This window comes from Opisthorchis viverrini (genome assembly GCF_000715545.1).
Source record: "Opisthorchis viverrini unplaced genomic scaffold opera_v5_238, whole genome shotgun sequence".
NCBI lineage: Eukaryota > Metazoa > Platyhelminthes > Trematoda > Opisthorchiida > Opisthorchiidae > Opisthorchis > Opisthorchis viverrini.
In genome coordinates, this window is record NW_008751890.1 from 190,601 (window position 1) to 204,440 (window position 13,840).

General features: G+C 45.9%; 1 protein-coding gene across 1 annotated transcript; it reads right to left on the minus strand.

The window, feature by feature from the left end:
- Positions 1–4,121: 4,121 nt before the first annotated feature.
- T265_08735 (hypothetical protein) lies at positions 4,122–10,678 on the minus strand (the record flags this gene model as incomplete). Its single annotated transcript, XM_009174620.1, has 3 exons — positions 4,122–4,357; positions 10,467–10,575; positions 10,601–10,678. 3 exons carry the CDS (start codon positions 10,676–10,678, stop codon positions 4,122–4,124), a joined length of 423 nt encoding a protein of 140 aa, XP_009172884.1.
- Positions 10,679–13,840: the final 3,162 nt, after the last annotated feature.

Below are 13,840 nucleotides of genomic sequence, written 5' to 3' on the forward strand. Positions count from 1 at the left end.
GTACCCACAGTGAATGTAGTAACCACAGGAGTGTGGGACAGGGTGGTGGAAGACGGAAAACCTGAAACTTTAAGAAGGGAGGCGTCAGCAGTAGCACGTTTTTGCTTACCTGCCCTGCTTTACGCAGCAAGTAAGGCTTTCGGCTGATGGCGGCATGAAAGTACTGTTATCTGTGGATTTCATGTTTGTGCATGGCTACTGAGAGAACATATTCAAAGATGGAACTCCAAAACAGGGTGGGCACCGTTCACGTTCGCCATCCAGGGTCCCACGTTGGCTGTGGGCTCCAAATGTGCGGCAGCTGATGGCCACGGTAGCTGTTGTTCACAGTATCTGGACCACCTGTCCAGGCATCCTTCTTTGTTTACGATGGCTGTTCACTTCTGATCGTTAATGGTTTCGCCCACAGGTGGTTTCAGTAGACCGGTCGCGTGGATCAAATAAAATAATCTTCGAGCATTACAGGCCTTTTGTGCCTCTTCCGTTTCTTTGGCTTTCCGTGCCCACAAGGATTGAAGGTCAGCTCGCACGCTCACCTCCGCTTGACTTCTGATAATTCGTCGAGTCAAGTTATGCGGGCGAGTCGGCCGTAAAATCTGGTGGACACGGGAAGCCTCTTCGAAGAGGCACAGAAACCGATAATACCCGAAGGCAATTTCACTTGATCCACGCGATCTCTAGTAACTGTGTACCATAGACTAATCGGTTCCTGCTTCTACAGTGTCGATCACCGGGGAACGGGAGTACGTGGAGTATACAACCAGAAAGTGAGGGGCTAGTTCGGTTAGTTCGGGAACTGGGAAGCTGTGAGAGAAGGCAGTCTTGTCTTACACCACGGGATGTGGTGAACCCAAGCGAAAGCTTGCCGTGTATTCGTACGTGTCCACAGCAGTTCGCACACAGTGCCTTCTCAAGGGATATAAATTTGAAAGTGACATCTTTGGTAGCCGAGCATTCAAAGACGCTGACGATCGACAGAGTCAAAAGGTTGGAGGTGTGCCGCTGTTCAAGAACTTGTATCATGGTAAAGACATGGTCCACTGGCATTCTGTTTTGCTCGAGCTACCAAGATTACTGCCCGGAGCCGAAAACTTGAAGAGGAGTGCTACATCCTTTTTTCACTCGTGCCCTTCAGGTAAACAGGAAGAGCTGGATGACAGCAAAAAATCCGAGCACAGAAGTTTTGGCGAAAGCCTCGATCCTGTGCATTAATTGATGAATCCGTGAAAAGCAACCATAAAGTCTTCTTGAGTTTGTGGTAATAACGACAGCACGGCTCCAAAATTTTAGTGACGGAATAACCTGAACCAACTAACCCCAGCGGCTTCACAGCGAACAACCTAGTGGGAAGTCATAATCTCAGATTAAACATAGCGACACCTGAAACGCGTTTATGATCCTGAATCAAGCCATGGGGGCGATGGTTAGTATCCCAAGAAGCTGGATCGTCGAGCACTGCCTGCGGTCACCGATTGGCTGCATGAACGTCGAATCGAAAGCTGACATCTCTGGCCCAGAGAATTGGCAGTCCTCCTATAGCACTACTGGTTTTTTGTCGTTTCATCAATACTAAGCCGCATCTATAATACTTCATTGGAACCGCAACCCAGAGGAACAACTCACAACTTTTTCACATTTGATGCCATCAGATCGAAATAAGTTTTTGTTATTGCACTACTCATAAGGTTGCTGAAAAGTCCTCGACAGCCTACGACCGGTTTTGCCCTTCTTGGGGACCATCAGGTAGGCGCAGTCCCCGAATTTTCGTCAACTTTATATTCTACTTGAAACCAAGGTTTTGTCAAACTTTGTCTAAACATCTTGGAAGTCTAATTTTCGGCGCATGACTAATTTTTTAAGGGATTCCATGGCTCATAGTGACCAAGCTTTGAAGTTAGCTTTCTCAGACACTTCTCTTTCTTCCATCTGAATGCTACACAAAGACGTAGAGGGTTGAGGCCCTCTTCCAAGTTTCCTGGTCCGGTTTTGTTCCTGTCGTTCAGCGGCTGCCGTTTACCTGAAAGGCGCAAGCAAAAAAGGTCTAGCATGACAATGAGCTTGCCAGAACGGGGACGCGCATCAAAGATTGTCTGTTAACGCTTCGAACAGGGTCCTAGATGGAGCCTTGACAACTGTCTTGGTAGGGCTACTCGACGCAGTGATTACCCGGAATAAGAAAAAATGCGCCAAATGAAGTGTACGCCATGAGCTCTGTGTGCCGCCGTGTGTTTACTGGGACAACGGCGAAAAACCTGTTGGCAAAACCTTGTTCAAGCAGGTCATAATTAAAAAGCAGGTCCCTACAGAGGTGACGAAACTCCAGGGGAACGAGGCCAAGCACCACGAGACGCGTTTCATTGTCCGCGGATTTAAGGCCGGCAACCATTTTTGTGGCAGCTCGCCGGACAGACTCAATAAGAGTCACGTCCTTCGTGCGTTCTGAGTGGACAACTTGTTTGGCATATTCAAGAAGCGGTGTGATGTAGGCCCCACAGAATATTTGGAAGTGCATTCTAGTAATACAAAAGGAGGTGCGCCGATTCATCCTCAGAGTGCCGAATGCCTCTTGAGCCGATTTCCCCTGATAAAGTGAGAAGGACATGGTTCAAAAGAGCCAAGCAATAAAATCCTTTTTAGCATCTATCCTCGCTATATCTTCCGGTTCATTCTCACACTGTGGACATAGTCCCCTGCAAATTGGGACGCACTCCTATACGAACGCATTTTTCTTCATTCACAGGAGGGGGCCGGTTTTCAAATTGGGACGCACTCCTATACGAACGCAGGAGGGGGCCGGTTTAACAACCACTGCTTTGCAGCGTCTACACCTAGTTGGCGGGCGCTGGCACTAGAACTCTAGAAATTCATTTCCTCCAAAAAACGCAGGCACTGGCTTGCAGAAACTTCTGGATGGTCGTTGACGTATATCACATACAGCAGCGGTCCCAAACCGGAGCCTCAATGAACTCCAATGGAGGCTGGCGTTGGGGAAGAGTAGGTCGAGCGTATTTTCCTTCGAAATGTTCTGTCTGATAGGAACGCCCCAATCCAGTTTAGAATTGCCCTTGAATCTCATATGACCCGAGTTTGTGGAGCGATGGAACGTGTGAGACTCGATCGAATTGTTTTGAGAGGCCAAAAAGTGTGGCACCTGACACGAGACCCTTGTCTTTGACTTGTGCTAAGTCTTCCATAAATACGAGTATGTTCATGTAAGAACGGTTGAACTGGGAATATCAAGTTGTTGGAAATAAAATGGTCTAAAATGGATTGCTCCAGAATGTATCTAATCACCTTGCATGGTACGCTAGTGAGGCTGATGGGCGATATTCGTCGTGACAATCGCCTTTTTCCAAGCATGGGGAAGGTGACTTTCGTCAAGCGATTGACAAAACAACAGGTTGAAAGATTTTACCAGTGTAGACGACATTTCCTTCAAGATATTTGGATGGACCTCCTCAGGCCCAAATACACAGAACGGGCTGGTCTTGCACAAGAATTGAAGAATGTCCCCCACTGTGAAGGCCCAGACGGTTCGAGACCATTTGTAGTTACATCTTGACGAGGAAGCTGGTGCTGAATATAGACCTGTGTGGTGTTTTCTGCAGACCTCAGATACCATCCTTGGGTCACTTGTGTACCTCAATGAGAACTCAGTTGGTGTGTTTCTGCTGCAGACAGAACATTTCTGTTTTCCGGGCGTATTCTAGAGTAGTGGCGTGTTTCCGTGTGTTCCATCGACGGATCTCTTATTTATAGCGGTTCCGCGTTTTACGAAGTGCCAGTGCATTTTGTGACTCCTGTGGTCAACTTTTTGAAAAATAACTAACACCTCCTTCCCGGAAGACGCTGACTCCCTTCAGGTAGCCAGCGGCCTGTCAGACCGCTTGCTGTATTTTGGGACGATCGCATCGGCTCCGTAAACCTGGACAATTGCCCTATAGATTAGTCTCCCACAGAAGCTGGTGCCAGTTTTGTTTGCTCAATAAAGAAGTGCATTCCTTGGAAGTCTGCACGGCAGAGGTTTCCTACCCATACTTGAGGTTAAGGATTTCTGGCCCAGTGGCAGATGAAATCAAGAGTCAGCACACGGTGGTCATTGTGTCCCATTAGAGCCTTAATTATCGACTGATCATCGAAGTGTCTTTCTTTGGTGATGACCAGACCCAGGAGGGATGGATTATGGCGTACATGGTACTTGGAGGGTGCAACATTTTAAGTCCAAGCACTCCATTGTGCGACTTTTGTCGGTGCCTCCGCAAAACGTCCACTTGCCACTTGTCCTTGGGGGTGGAATTTCGACAGTTCACATATTCTACATGACAAATCATTTTATCGCTGCGGCGGGAGCCCGGGCCTTCATATCCCAGGGACCGGTCGTGGTTTTCCAGATGAGGGCATTTTTAATAACAGACTTTCGAACTTCCACCGGGCATCCAGCGAGGTCTTACCCTATCTTACTCTCACCAGTATCGAAACCTTACCATCTGCGGCGCACTCATCCAATCAGCAGGTTTATTTTCAACAATGGCTGAAATGAAATCAATACAGAGGTGCAGAACACAGTGATATGTGGGGATCTGGTGGCGATCTCCACGTGAGTTTGTGGAGGTACTAAACATCGAAGGCATCTAAAACTACGTTTAAGTTCGAATTCCAGTGTTGAGTAAGTGTTCGTTTGTCCTTCACTTGCCAATGGGGCTTGAATGCCTTCGTTTCTCGCAAGACCGCGAAAAGTATGCTGTGTTCTTAACGCCGTCTAATCAGTCGCTAACAGGAGGTAAACCGAAGTTAATTTCGCCGAAAATATCACGTTTTTGAAGTTACGAATTTTATAGAAGGTTAATTAATCGAGTTGCGCTTTTTAGCGGCATGTTTTATTACAGCATTTAGTTGAACCGAGTGAGCTTTCAAGGTCACTGTCCGCCGCCGACTCGTGCGTGATTACAGGTTACGGTGTAAAAGTCGAAATAAAACCGTAGCATATTCTAAAGTTCAGTTATGTAATCACCGGCTGCTTGCGCGATTTATCAGCGTGTGCGTTGTCCACATATATCAGTGATACCTAAACGGGCCCACAGTAATGATGAAGAGCGATGCAGTCAAAAGGGAAAATTTTATTGTGCTGGCATAGTTTGTATGAAAGTAGACAGGGAAAAATTTTTGTGAGTTTGCGATCACATCATCATCCACTGAGAGAATGACGCATTTTTCATCTTCGTCCGATCTCTACCCTCGGATATACGTATTCGGTGGATAATTCGGCCTTTTCGGATACCCGGTTGTAGGTTATTAAAATCACGATAGCATTCACATTCAAAACAATGACATCGCGTACCTGGAATACGTCATAAACTGCAACAACACTGTCCAAAAACAGGCCCATCCGCTGATCTTGAGGTGACCTTCATCATTATGAACATGTGTTATCGCTCACCTTAGCTACCTGTTGTAACTGCTGGGTCCACACCTATTCACGACGCTGGTTACAAGTATTCAGCTTTGTCCGCTGGGATTGTGTCTGATTCAAGAGAGTAGCCACCTTATTGTACTCTCTGCTCATACCAACCACAAACCCACATAACCATCGATGACTCACCAAATCGCTATAGATGAATCCTTGCCAGGCACTTAAACAGCTCGTGCCGATTGTCACAGAAAAATCCAAAAGTTTACTGCTCCAGCGAATTTATGAACTTTTCCTGGTGGGATGCTTGCTTATAAAAGGAAAAAATTGGGCATAATTTGCGAACGGCTGCTCAGCAAGGACAGCACAATTATCGTTGGTGTATCTTCTTAGAATATCTACGGATTAAAAGCAGCAGAAAACATTTGAAGGGACCAACTTCACCACAAAATTTCAAGGCACCTTCACGTAGACATCAGGTCGGTGTCTGATGGTCATTAAGGATATGGATTACGCGCCCAAAGTAAACCTCAAATACGCTCAGACAAATTTTATAAAAACTGCCACGATGTGCAAAGATTTCATGGTTTCGAATAAATACTGTCAAACGCTAAATGTTTGCGTAAATTTTTTCATCTCTCAGATGATGTTTTCGGAGAGATATGGGATGTGCGCCTAAAGATCGGCACCTAGTTATGGCCCATTTGACCACGTTTATATTGCCTACGCATAGCATACTACTTCGTTTACGCGTTTTCAAACACCACCAGCGTCGATATCACAGATGACCCGGTTGTTTTGGTATACCTTTTGCATATTGGGCACAAACTGTAAACCCTCCCTGTGACGGACATGAAAAAAAGGCTGGTCGTGTGTGCCACCTTGAAGGCGCGCACTGTTCGGATGACGGGTAAACCCTACGAAATCAAAACCTTCGTACTGGAGAGGGTTAGAGGGTCCAGAAAGTCATCGAACACATGTGGTTCCCGGGTAGATACGAGGCTCACACCGCCTGACACTGCGACGGGGATCTCATCCTCATTTGACCGCGCATACCCATGCTGAAATACCATCGAGCAACCGACACAAGCTGAGAAACAGACAGCCGGTAAAATTCCGTTTCACAATGTCAACAACTTGGCTAGGGCCTGTGCTTGATGATATGGTGACTCGTCATGCTCTATCGATTTGGGAGTTCCTCAAGGGAAAGCATGCCAGGGCCACTGGAGTGTTACCCAAACAATGCGAGGTGTTACCATATTGTTGCGTGTTACCATCGTGATACACTTAAGAACCGAGCACGAGCTTAGTCTCAGAACCTCATTGCGATTAATGCGGACCATGATGTAAGCTTTGAAAGTCCTGGGATGCGCAAACAATTCAAGCCTGTGAGTATAGACAATAACACGATACACTAGCACCTTAGGACTGTGTGAAAGAATGAGCCGAAAATTTCTGGCTGTTGGTTCTTCGAGGAAACCTAAGAGACCAAAAACCTTAAACGCTACTGAATGGACAAAGCACTGACATTCCGCAAATCTACTGCAGAACCTTTCCTCATTGCTGTGTCCATGATGCTTATACTTTTCCGCTGGAGAAACAGTGATGACATATGTAGAGCCCCGTAAATTATCCATCCGACGCGCTGGATGGAACCAGTTCGAGTCACAGTGACCACCGTTGGCAGCATTTCCTTCAGTGGCTGCGAGACGTTAGTTGTCTTCGTCTGAGGACCTTCAGAAAGCATTTTCTGGCTACATATATGCATGAATTTCGTTCTTGCTTCATCTTGCCCTAGCCGGTATTTTGAGTTTCACCACCACCACATGCAACACTGGTGTCAATGCGCACCTCATCCGGGTGAAAGCGTTTGTGTAAGCTGTCGTTGATGAGCCCATTCTACTAATGCTATGGCACCAGTTTTCATTCTGACCAGATTTCCTGCCGGAAAGTGCAACGACCACCTCCTCGTTTTGTGATAGCCAGCCGGTATTTTGAGTTTCACCACCACCACATGCAACACTGGTGTCAATGCGCACCTCATCCGGGTGAAAGCGTTTGTGTAAGCTGTCGTTGATGAGCCCATTCTACTAATGCTATGGCACCAGTTTTCATTCTGACCAGATTTCCTGCCGGAAAGTGCAACGACCACCTCCTCGTTTTGTGATAGATAACGCAAGTAATCATTCGGATTCAAGGTTTTCTTAGGACCGTTCGCTGCGAAGCCGCTCACTCACTCCTAGGGACCTTGGAATTCGTAGTGCGGTTTCATTTTACAGAGCATGACAGGAAATGCGATGATTGGTTGCCCTTTCGGCAAGGTATTTCCTGCACCGCTATACGTCTTTGGTTTCTTGGGTGCAAACCGTAATTATATTTTCCGGAGAGGTGATAAATTAACGCGTAGACTCCTTTGTACATGACCACTTAATTCGTGGGCCATTTTTCGGAGAGCCACTTGTCCAAATGAGCCAATTTTCAACGTCGGCAAACACCATAGAATGGAAATTCATTAGTGAACATCAACCCTTCCTAACAGAGAGGGGTAAACTTCACCGTCAAGCTACCGTTAACAAAGGTCATCGATAACAAAATCGGCAAAATTTAGACGACGATTTTGTTCACGAACATCCGGAGCCGTTATTGACGTACCGACACGTGGCACGTCGATATGGTGAGAAAACACGGATTCGCATATACTCACGACTTCTCGTGTGTCACCACAACATGGAGTGTTGCAACATCTTGAAACACCGGTTTACGCTGCCAGGCGACTCCCCCGAACATACGGCGTTTTGACATATTTTACGTTTAAGTGACTCAACAAACTGACAAAAAATTGAGTTGAAGTAAGCTATCAATGTAACCTCAATACGTGTAAATCTTGCCGCTGGGTATTAAGATCCTTACTCACGTAGTTTTTACCACGGCCCGATGGAGATTCACTGTTGGTATTCAGCTTCCAAAGAAATCAATGAAGTAGACTGAATGAGGAAAATTGTCCTGAATGTATCTGGGAATGAAAAAACTGCAAAATCTTGTGAATGCAGCCTTCATTTGCGCGTGTGGCGAGCATTTCGGCGTAGCAAGCTGAAATTAACCTTACCTGACAAGGTAAAGTACATACAGAACAATAATGAGTGCGTAAATTTCTCATTGGTCTTTATTCTTATCTTGTTCAAAGGTGCATAAACACAGAAGGAAGACCATAAAAATCTGGTCTCTACTGAAATATTTGATGATCAGATCACTCAGCGTGCCAAATGCCACGAATGTCGATGTATAAAGTCGCACAGACCCTCAAGCCACGTGCTTATTCCTCCCACAACATAAAATGCAGGACAGACTATTTTGGATGGGCTAAAATGCTTTGAATTCAATCCATATCGCGCTTGTATGATACGCCTCCCCGAGCTATTTCACCTAAACTGTTCAGTTGTGCCAACTATCTTTACGAAATTGGCGGTCATTTTACTTCTCCATCGTGTCTCAATATCGGGAAAAGTCAAACATTTCGCCTAGTCCTTAATTTCGTTCAGATTTGGCCATCAATACGACGTCCATCGGTACAAATATTTTGAGGACTGATACATGTGTCTCGGTTCACCCACCAATGACTTCAAAGTGTCTACTTTTTTTTCTCCTTCCCCAATTTTTCCTGTTGCACTGCATATAAAATTATAAGCTTATCATTGTGAGCCCTGTGCGTCTATCCGTTGCATTCAGTATTGAAAACGAAATAGAGGGATCATTTTATGAATCCACGTTTGATTCTGGTGCTGGAGCTATTTCGACGTTTGGTAACAGATGGATTAAGCTTCACCTTTGGCCCCCTTTGCTCCCCCTAATTCTATGCTAATGTCCCTGGAATTTGCTGGGATTGTTTCCGGTCGTGAACGTTTCCCAAAAGCAAGGCTGTCTGAAGCGAGCGCGTTTAGACAATGAAACATCCAGGCATGTTACTGTTTCGGGCTAAGGTTTGATCATTATAAGTAAAGATCACAATATCATTTTTATTGGACTCAAATCTTCTGCTTGGTTCATGCTATATAAACACATCAATGATTAGTGAATGGCATTTGGGCTTGGGATTTGTCCGCACAGGCGAGACACCAGTGCTCTCCCGCTATGTTGGTCGTGACCTACGCTCAATTTTAGATTTTACTAAAATCTCCAGCGCTCAAATTGAGTCGCTGCGTCCTCGGTTCCCATTGATTATCATCTATAATCGCAATCTTCGGTGAACTCCAAGGCACGTGGCCCCACGGCGTTGTGCGCGGGAAGCGCAGTACTGTTATGATACTTACCTAAGTGGGTACGAGATAATGGTACCTTATTTTTAGCGTGCTACCGGCCGTCGCTTTAATAGCTTCATGCTGTGCCTTGCCGACGGACTTACAGGTAACCGTGTGTTATTTCAACGATAAGTATTCTATGATCCGTGGTGTTTGCATCGCTCGCCAACAATAACATTTCCTGCTCAGCTCAAATGACCAGTGCCATCCAAATAAAACGCCGACAACAGATTTACATATTCCAACAAAAAGGATACTGATGCCGTGTGATGTGAACAACTCTGGATGTTACTTGGTCACTTCCCTGGTTTTCGGGCTCGGAGCAGCTGACACGCCATATACTGTGTTCAAAGTAGACACGTCGAACGTGTGCCCACAAAAATATGAGAATAAAGCCTTCCAAAAAATCTCCAAGGCTCACCAGATATCACCAGAAACAACTAAACTATCGAAAATGCCCTTTCCACACCCGTCCAACTTGTCCGACCATTTCTGCACCCGCTTCACAACTTGGTCAACCAGGTAGCAAAATTTTTCCAACAGTGGGTGTCACACGATTTCATTATATGCACCCTAACATTAGGATGGCCTGGGCACCATTTTCCCTTTTCCGGGAAGGCGGAGTACCTCCGTAATCTCGCTGGGTATGGCGTGCACTAAACTGCGAACTGCAGGTTGTCCCACAATATGGTTAATGGTATGGTAACAAATACTGTCAGAACATTCATTTAATAATGTTTATCTAGACCTTGTGAGTGGCATACTGTCTGGCATGATCATATGTTTACTGTCAGAATGAAGCATGACTGGGGGGTTTGTGGGGTACGGATTGCATAAAAGGAGGAAAACGTCATAAAAGTGGGGAATATCCGACTAAATAATAATACGTTTCTTTCACAACTTGTTGGGAACAATGTGCATGAAGTCCGACTAATTCAAAGACAGCCAACTGGCATGAACTAGAACTGAAAACCATTGCCGGCCACGGGTTACCTTGGGCTGTCGGGTAAATGGCCGGAGTCAACGAGTAACAGTGGATATGGAGATGGAATAAATTAGACTGAAGGCACGTGGTGAGTTTTGTCTCAAAAATGTGTGCAGTCTGACACTAAACAGATTCACTGGTTGAACTGCTGTAGGGAAGTTCGGTGCAGAGGATAGGTTCGATGTGGACAGGTTGCTAATACATAGGGCGATCCGAACACTGTATACGGATTTGAACTTGTGGAATGGGCAAGCTGAAACCGTAGCGGAAAAACTGAGCTAGCCAAATATGAGCGAAAATTCAACAGGTATGAACGAGCTCGTCCCAGAGACGGGGTCGGATAAAAATTTGCTTGTAGTCGCGACTACAGGCTTGATTAGTCGATGGGTTGCGGCCAAGATTCTGAAGAAAATAGCCGCGGGAGTGCCGTCCCACTTAGAATGACAGTGCCGTGCCATCATTTGACTGACAAGCTTCGGTTTATGGACAGCACCGCAACGGTATTCAAGGGATCGGAGAAGGGATACACAATTCTGGGTGAGATAAAGAATGACGCGTCAGGCGGAAATAGCCGCGGGAGTGCCGTCCCACTTAGAATGACAGTGCCGTGCCATCATTTGACTGACAAGCTTCGGTTTATGGACAGCACCGCAACGGTATTCAAGGGATCGGAGAAGGGATACACAATTCTGGGTGAGATAAAGAATGACGCGGAGAATCAGGCGGATGCAGGCTCACGGATAATTTCCCTTTCTTTGGAGGACCGTATGGATAAAGACCGGACACCAGCCAGTTTGAATGAATAAGAGTTCCGCGGGCGTTTGAGCAACCGCAGCCGAGGTTTGAAGCTTAAGGAGAGGAGCAACGAGAAAGAGGTAGAATGAAAGCAGTGTGACGAGTGTCAGGAGGCATATGATGCAATGTTGTCAGTAGAAAAAATCTAAAAGGAGTTGACAGCCGGCTAAATGGATCCATGAAAGGACGACACGCTTTCTGATCTAGAAACTAAGTAATAGTTGGGCCAGAGCAGGTGCCTAGTTTTAGGAACGTGAGAACTTTGTCGAGGTAGCTAGCATGGGGGCTAACTGTTGGACTAGTTGAAAACGGGCGGTAGAGTTTGGCCTACCAAATCACCATGTTATAGGGTCCTCGTAGCGGAAAAACTGAGCTAGCCAAATATGAGCGAACATTCAACAGGTATGAACGAGCTCGTCCCAGAGACGGGGTCGGATAAAAATTTGCTTTTAGTCGCGACTACAGGCTTGATTAGTCGATGGGTTGCGGCCAAGATTCTGAAGAAAATAGCCGCGGGAGTGCCGTCCCACTTAGAATGACAGTGCCGTGCCATCATTTGACTGACAAGCTTCGGTTTATGGACAGCACCGCAACGGTATTCAAGGGATCGGAGAAGGGATACACAATTCTGGGTGAGATAAAGAATGACGCGGAGAATCAGGCGGATGCAGGCTCACGGATAATTTCCCTTTCTTTGGAGGACCGTATGGATAAAGACCGGACACCAGCCAGTTTGAACGAATAAGAGTTTCGCGGGCGTTTGAGCAACCGCAGCCGAGGTTTGAAGCTTAAGGAGAGGAGCAACGAGAAAGAGGTAGAATGAAAGCAGTGTGACGAGTGTCAGGAGGCATATGATGCAATGTTGTCAGTAGAAAAAATCTAAAAGGAGTTGACAGCCGGCTAAATGGATCCATGAAAGGACGACACGCTTTCTGATCTAGAAACTAAGTAATAGTTGGGCCAGAGCAGGTGCCTAGTTTTAGGAACGTGAGAACTTTGTCGAGGTAGCTAGCATGGGGGCTAACTGTTGGACTAGTTGAAAACGGGCGGTAGAGTTTGGCCTACCAAATATGTTTGTTATAGGGTCCTCGTTGTGCAGAAAGAGGGGTTAATGTAAACAGTAGCAGTAGACAAGTAAAATCGGACAAGCAACAGCTTGCTAGATGGTTTATAAGAACCGTAGATTAACTGAGGTCTACTACGTCAACGTAACAGGAAAGCAAGACTAAGGATCACTAGTCGCCGAGTCACTAGTGTCAACTCCAGAAAACAATGGCGCGTGGCAAAAAACAGCCATTAAGTGCTAGTTTTGACTGCTTGTAATCAGGAAATGATAAGTTGTTAGCATTTTGTGCATATGATCGCTGTAAATGACAAGAGGGAAGAACGTGTGTGCTGTTTGGATGGTGAAGTGGACTTGGGGTGGTGTGACCCGACTAAGACGAAAGTGGCAAATCCTTGCACGTCGACGTTACCCGTGAGCTTTACACAGTACCCTCAGACTACCCCATGCATAAGTGTTTTTATTATTTATTTTTTTTAAAACAAACGGAAGGACAGTTGTCGTTCACTTGCATTTATTGGTGTTGCGAGACAAGTGACAACCAGAACAAGTCCAATGCAGCTACAGACAAACAGCAACGGTGCTCTTCTTGGTTTTCCTGACTTAAAGACCAAGATCAGAACCACCGGCGATGAGCGAAACACCCGCGCTACTTAAGGGAAGGCGAGTAACAGAACGCACCATAGTACAACGTAACAAGATGACTCTCCCTACGGGGCGTACTCATCCACCACACGAGTTTTTCATCCCTCGTGCATGCTACAAGATCTACAGGGTAGCAAGCCACCGAGCAGTCATAATTGTGGTTTATGCATTGATAAATAACTCTAGCTATCAGATAGTTTATCCGGTCAGGGGGAAAGCCAGGTCAGTAAAACAGCTCAGTCATTTCGAACAAGCAACTAGCAAACAGCGACAGGAAGAGGCAAGTCACGGGGACAAGTGAAACATCAAATACCTTTTGGGCTATGGGAGTAAAATGGAGATGTTCAGAGCCCGTTAAAAGAAAACGAAGGTGTGGTGAACATTGACTCTGTTCCATTCATTCTGTTTAATGTATCTTTATACGCCTTTGTTTTACGATGCGATTGATTGTACGCCCGCGATATTCGAGAATGTACGATATTCATTCGTCCATATTCGGACTTCTATACCACGCGTACATTCGGTAGTTAAGATACCTACCACTATTCTAATTATGACATTTGGCTTCGCGATCCGGAATTTTTTTCTCTTCATCACAGTGTTATCCGAATTGGAATCGCTCAGTGTAAATTCAACTGCACGGGAGGTGG